At 45.7% G+C, this 5815-nt stretch overlaps 1 protein-coding gene across 1 annotated transcript in view; it reads left to right on the top strand.

The window, feature by feature from the left end:
* The window catches only part of tiparp (TCDD-inducible poly(ADP-ribose) polymerase), a 19175-nt gene that overhangs the window by 626 nt on the left and 12734 nt on the right, over window positions 1–5815 (top strand). The window contains exon 2 of the mRNA XM_035680140.1: window positions 821–1870. Coding sequence (XP_035536033.1) covers window positions 846–1870 — 1025 coding nt within the window. The 5' untranslated portion in view covers window positions 821–845. The remainder of the gene's footprint in view (window positions 1–820; window positions 1871–5815) is intronic.

A 5815-nucleotide genomic window follows, 5' to 3' on the forward strand; every position in this document is an offset into this window, starting at 1 on the left:
TGTGTGTGTGTGTGTGTCGACTGTAGCCTACGTGCAAACTTGCTCGGGCAGCGATGTGTAAGAGGCACGTAGACGGCAGGGGCTGCGTATCGGACTCCCGTGATCAAAATATATCGTCCCGAGAGAGAGAGGGAGAGAGAGAGGTTTTGTTACACTGATGATTTTATCGCTCCTGCTCGGAGACGCAGCTGTAATTGCAGGCATGACGTTAGTCAGGGCACCAAAGACATCAGAATAAAAGCACACAACACACACACACACACTAAAAAACGCAGATTACAGGCTATAGATTCTCCTTTTTTTATATGATTAAGCTGAGGCTGGTGACTCTGTGCTCAAGTTCCCTTCAGCGGGGATTAGGTAATATTTTTCCGCTTCAATTACTGGCTGCAAGAAGCGACATGAACCCTTCTCTCCTTTCCCACCGAGAGCCATTAAAACAGGCTGCTCCTGTAATATTCCTATATGGGTTTATCTTCTAATGTGCCTGTGTCAGCGGAACACTATGGAGGCTATTGCTGTGTTATTCCTGATATATCTGCAGGGTCATTATGGGATCAGAGCAGCCTATAGTTGTTGTCGGAGGGGTTAAACAGGTTTCGTTTCAGCATATATACTGTAGAGAGAGCGAGTGTTTTCCTTTCCAGGAAAGGAAAGATGCGTTTCACAGTGCTTTTTATGGCACAACTGCTTGTCCACGCAACCTATTAATCATTGCTTTATGCGCCAGGATGACTTCACCTTGGAAACTAAGATTATAGGATTAGAGGTGTTAACTTTGATGACTACCTCTTTCTTTCTCTTTCTGTGTTTCTCTCAGGACTGTCGGGGTTTAGGAGGGGATCATGGATAAAACTTTGCACATTCTCCAGAAATCCGCAGACGGTGTGCCGACTGGGATCTCCCTGGATATGAGTTTGAATATGGACGAAGGGGAAGACTTCGCGGAGCAGCAGATAGTGGCGCTCCCGGACAAAATACCTCTGGTGAAACCTTTTTTCAAAAAGAAGCAGAGGAAATTGGACGCCAAATGCCTCCACCGCGCCCTGGAGGACCCTATACTGACCACTTTACTGAGCACCGACACGCTGGTCTCCGGGGACGGGGTGTTTGTTCCCCGGAACCAGCCGGGCCGGACTCCGGGAACCCTTTGCGCAGCCGTGGTGAAACAGAACTGTATGGGTCAGGTGTGTCTCAAAGACCCGGGAGCTGCTGGCGATGCTACCGCTGGGACTGGAGTACCCGGGTTGATGACCCGGGACGGTGATGTGGAAATAGCCGATACTACTGCGGAGCTGGAAGAGACTGAGCGGCGAGGAGAGCGACCCAAGATCAATGACCCTACCCCCGACAGCCGCTGCTTTCAGCCGAAACCCGGCCTCAGGGCAGCCGGGAGCACAGTGACAATACCGCCCCCCAGCAGGGATATACCTCCTATAGTTGCAGCCCAGGCTCCTCACCAGGAGGGGGGCGTCAAAAGCAATGACCTCTTAACCTCTGGGGCTAAAAGCCTTCCAGTCAAAGACTGCACCGGTGTCCAGGACCCCCATCCACTCATCCTACAGCCTGACAAAAGAGTGCTATTTCAGGATAAAAGCGAAGAAGCCTCCCTGGACCTGGTTTTTGAGCTGCTCACCCAGCTCCAGTATCACACGCACCAGTCGGACTCGGTGGACATCTGTGTGGATTTCCTCCAAGGACAGTGTGTTTATGGCAATGACTGTGCCCACCACCACACTGTGCTGCCCTACCACTGGCAGATCCACAGGAGCAGTAGTCAGACGTGGCAGAGCATAGCAGACGACTCCCAGGAACAGCTGGAGAGACTGTACTGCAACCCGGACAATGAGCAAGTCAGGCTCAAGTTTCAGTAAGTATCCCTCTATAGTGTCTACTGCACCCTGCAGGCTGCGTTATCCTATACTGTGCATAATGGGTGTCCTCTGGGTAGATACAGGATCCTGCTATGGGGGAAGCAGTCACAGAGTGTTTCTGTATTTCTGTTTTGAATCTGCGCCTGTGAACCCTTTCACTTCAATCAATTCAGAATAGGAACTGAAACCGTCATTCATGCACTAATGGAGGAGCATCGGTTTCCAACATGTCTGTTTATTAGGGACAACAAAGAGCTGGAAAGTAGTACACAGCGCCCACGAGCACCACTGAAAGGGCTACTGCGTGCTAAATTCATAAATGCATTGTTTCCATGTGTCACAAGTGTCTATGAATTAACAAGCTATTGGCACTTGTGACATGGCGACAATGGTGCAGTAAGCTGATAGGTTGCCTGTGAATGATGAGCACTTTTGATCTGGTGTGTTGGAAACAGTAGACCTGGGCCCGAGCTTCCTCTTTGGTTTCACCGCTGGTGACAAACTGATGGCTTTGACTCTACAGCTGTCGTGTACATGTGTGGCTGATGGCCTGCAGCCAAGTGAATGCGCCTGTATCAGTGTTACTTTCACAGTTCTTAGTACTGCAAATGTGGTTTTATTAATGCATGTGTAAACGTGCGTATTAGTCCTTTTTATCTCCCCGTGTGTGTTTTGCTCTTCTAGTTCATGTGTATCATATCAGCTATCGTGCCCTTGTGTAGTCATGGCACTCCGTCTCCCACCCCTGATATTGGTTATCTATTTCCTGTATTTCCCCCCCGCTCCCAAACTCAGCCTGTGATTGGCTGGAGAGCCATCCAAACCAGACTTTGCAGCACTCATGGCAGAAAGCTGTGAACTTCTATGACCCTCAGTTGCCTTGTGCGGTCACTGACACAGACGCACTTGGCAGCTTCCCTCCTTCCCTCGGTCATAGACATGCACACCACTGTGTACACACACACACTCACACTGCTTGGCACGCAGACGCTCACACGAACTGGCTGCACAGAGAGGCTCAGTGGCTTGCAGTGCTCACACGCACGCCTTTTAGCAGACAAAGATAAACCTCTATTTCACTCTCTCACACACCCACATAGATACACACACACATGCGAGCACTTGGCGAGCCCCAGTGGGGTGATATAAAGGAGCATGTACCACTTCCTGTGAAACTGTAATGCATGCAGGCACATTCACACACGAGCACTTGCACACAATGAGTCAGTGGACTGTTGACCTTATTCTAAACACAGGTTTCTTATTGTTTATTCTTTTTATATTCCTGTTTACTATATTTATGACTGAAGATGCCCTCCTTCACAGTAGCCTACAAAGTCCCACCTGACTTAAGCCTCGAGCTATGTTCATGAAAAACATTGCCAGTAAACTGCTCTTTCTAGTTTCACATACACATTTTTATTAATGATAAATCTGCAGAATAGTTTCTAGATATATTTTTTGACATTGGGACAATTACAGTTGCAGAATACAAACATTGTCAAGCAGCTGAACTTTCATATTTGTCCCAAAATCAGCAAAGACACAGATAGTCATTGTTTATTGAAGCTTTAGGCACATCTCTAAGGCAACTAAAGCTGTAAAATGCCTCTTTTGAACTATTTTATGTTCACTCCTATATAATATTACAATGGGTTCATGTAATCTGGAAATTGAAACACCATCTTAGTCACATTATTGATCTGAATCGGGTTAAAAGGGCAGTCTTTGTAGTCGATGACAAAGCGTTATGCCGTTATTACCTCCAACTATTAACCACGTCCACTCCCCCGATCACATCACCATTCATGATTAACTGAGCCCTTTGAGCAGCCGTATGTGTTTCTTTGTTTATGTCTGTGTGGACACTACACACACACACACACAGGTTTGCGTATGTATAAAGACTTGTATGTGTCTGTGTGTTTGACTTGTTGACTCATGTTTTCAACTGAAACTCTATGCAAAGTGCATATTGCTCCACAAACAGGATATGCACCTGGTGGTGTCAACCCAAATTCTTCAGAGGCCTTTTGAGTGTGTGTCAGTCTCACACAGTCAGACAGGACCATCTGGCTCACTTGACTGAAACTTCAGCTGAAACTAGGATTGCCAGAATGTCATGTATTTGTTGTCATTATGACAGTGATAATGAATATTTTCCTTCATATTGAGTAATTTAGTTCATAACGTGCACTAAATTAATATTTGTATGGTTTTTAAAGCTTCTTTAACACACTTTAATGTTTTGTTACAAGTTAGACAATCACACTCGTTTTCACATACCCTCCCAGGCACTGCTAGCCCTTTTTAAATCTCACCTGTCAGTGCTGTAGCTATCAAATACGTTCTCATGGCTATTGTTTATCATAACCCTTCCCGTAGCTTCCTCTGGAGTTCCTTTCTACATTTTCTCAAGCACCGGGGGCATAAAACTCTCTGCAATAATAATAATAATACATTTTATTTATAGGGCGATTTTCATACTCCAAGACATTAATCACACATTAAAAGTAGTTCCTAAAAGGTGAGTTTTGATTTGAATGTGGGCAGAGGGATACAGCCACAGATCTGTTTGGGGAGCTCCAGAGAGAGGCTGGAGAAAGCTCTGTGTATTTGAAGTTTTCTAACCCTGGCCGTAAAAACAGGTTTGACTGTTTGAGAACGGTAGAGTGAAGGCACGACGTAGAATATTTAACATGACGTAAAACATTTTCATCCTTGTAACGTGTGACTTCTTTGACAAGTCAGAGGTTTGTAGGTTTTAACGTGCTTAGCCATTCGCCTAAAGTAATTCCTGGTTTTTAAAAAAAGTGGTTTATTGTGTTGCTTCCTCTAATCCGGTGTTTATTTACACCACATGCTAGAAGTGAAAATAGGTAGCTGACTTGCCTCTAGTGGATGTGAATATCATTAAATAGTTTGTTTCGGCGACATGTTGACCCTGGGTGAACCCGGCGTCGGGTTTGGAGGGTCTAAGAGCTGATGAGAGACAAACATGAAAGTCAGCGGAGTGCGCGGTGTGTTCACACTGTTCTGGTTATTCAGCGCTCAGTTCAGTCATTTATTCGAAGCTTTGTGTTGCGTTGGGTGTGTGTGAGAGCTCTTTTGATACTTTTTCTTTAGAGACGCAACCCAGCCTGTCTTTTCATGCACACACACACACGCACAGACACACCGGGCGAATGCATCACCGTGGTTACCATAGCCAAATGATAACATCGTTAGTGATCTAAAGAGCAGCAGATGACTTAACAAGCTCTACTGTCGGTATGGCAACACAGGCCTGTTTTGCCTTCTGCCGTGTGTGTGTGTGCAGAAGAGAGGGAGGGGACGGCGTTTTTGTGTGTCTGTATCTGATTATGTGTAGTCTATATGTATGTGAGAGTGTGTGCTCTGTGCCGAGCTGTTCCCATGTGTGTATGATCCATAGCGCAGGTTAATCCCATCCATATGATAAGCAGGAATGGAAGTCTAATCCGCCGTAGTCATGAACTCAGCAGTAAGGAGGAATGTCCCAGTCATCTCTTCTAAAAGTTATACTGTGATAATCTTCAGCTGTACAGTTGCTTGCTAACAGATTTATGTCGTGTTATAGTGTGTGTATGTGTGAAAGAAAATATAAAAAACAGTCCTCGGCTGATTCGAAGAGCATTACGTTGGTTATTTACAGGAAAACACACATTCTGAACCAAATCTCCTATAAGTGGGCCGGTTCCTCGTAATATCTGTGTACAGAGGGACTTTAGGACTTGGAAAAAAACATCTTGCTGGTTTTTTGCATAACCATGACGAAACACACATTTTTTATACGTACGTGTGAGCAAGACTCTTTTGTCAGCCAGGTGATAAAAGCCTCGCTTGTCATTAACTGACATAAAGGGACACCGAGCACCAAGGGCAGAGCGACCTGACACCAAGGTGTGTTTGTGTGTGTGTGT

Source organism: Morone saxatilis, unplaced genomic scaffold, assembly GCF_004916995.1.
Source record: "Morone saxatilis isolate NCDOM2014 unplaced genomic scaffold, NCSU_SB_2.0 Contig8, whole genome shotgun sequence".
Classification (NCBI taxonomy): domain Eukaryota; kingdom Metazoa; phylum Chordata; class Actinopteri; family Moronidae; genus Morone; species Morone saxatilis.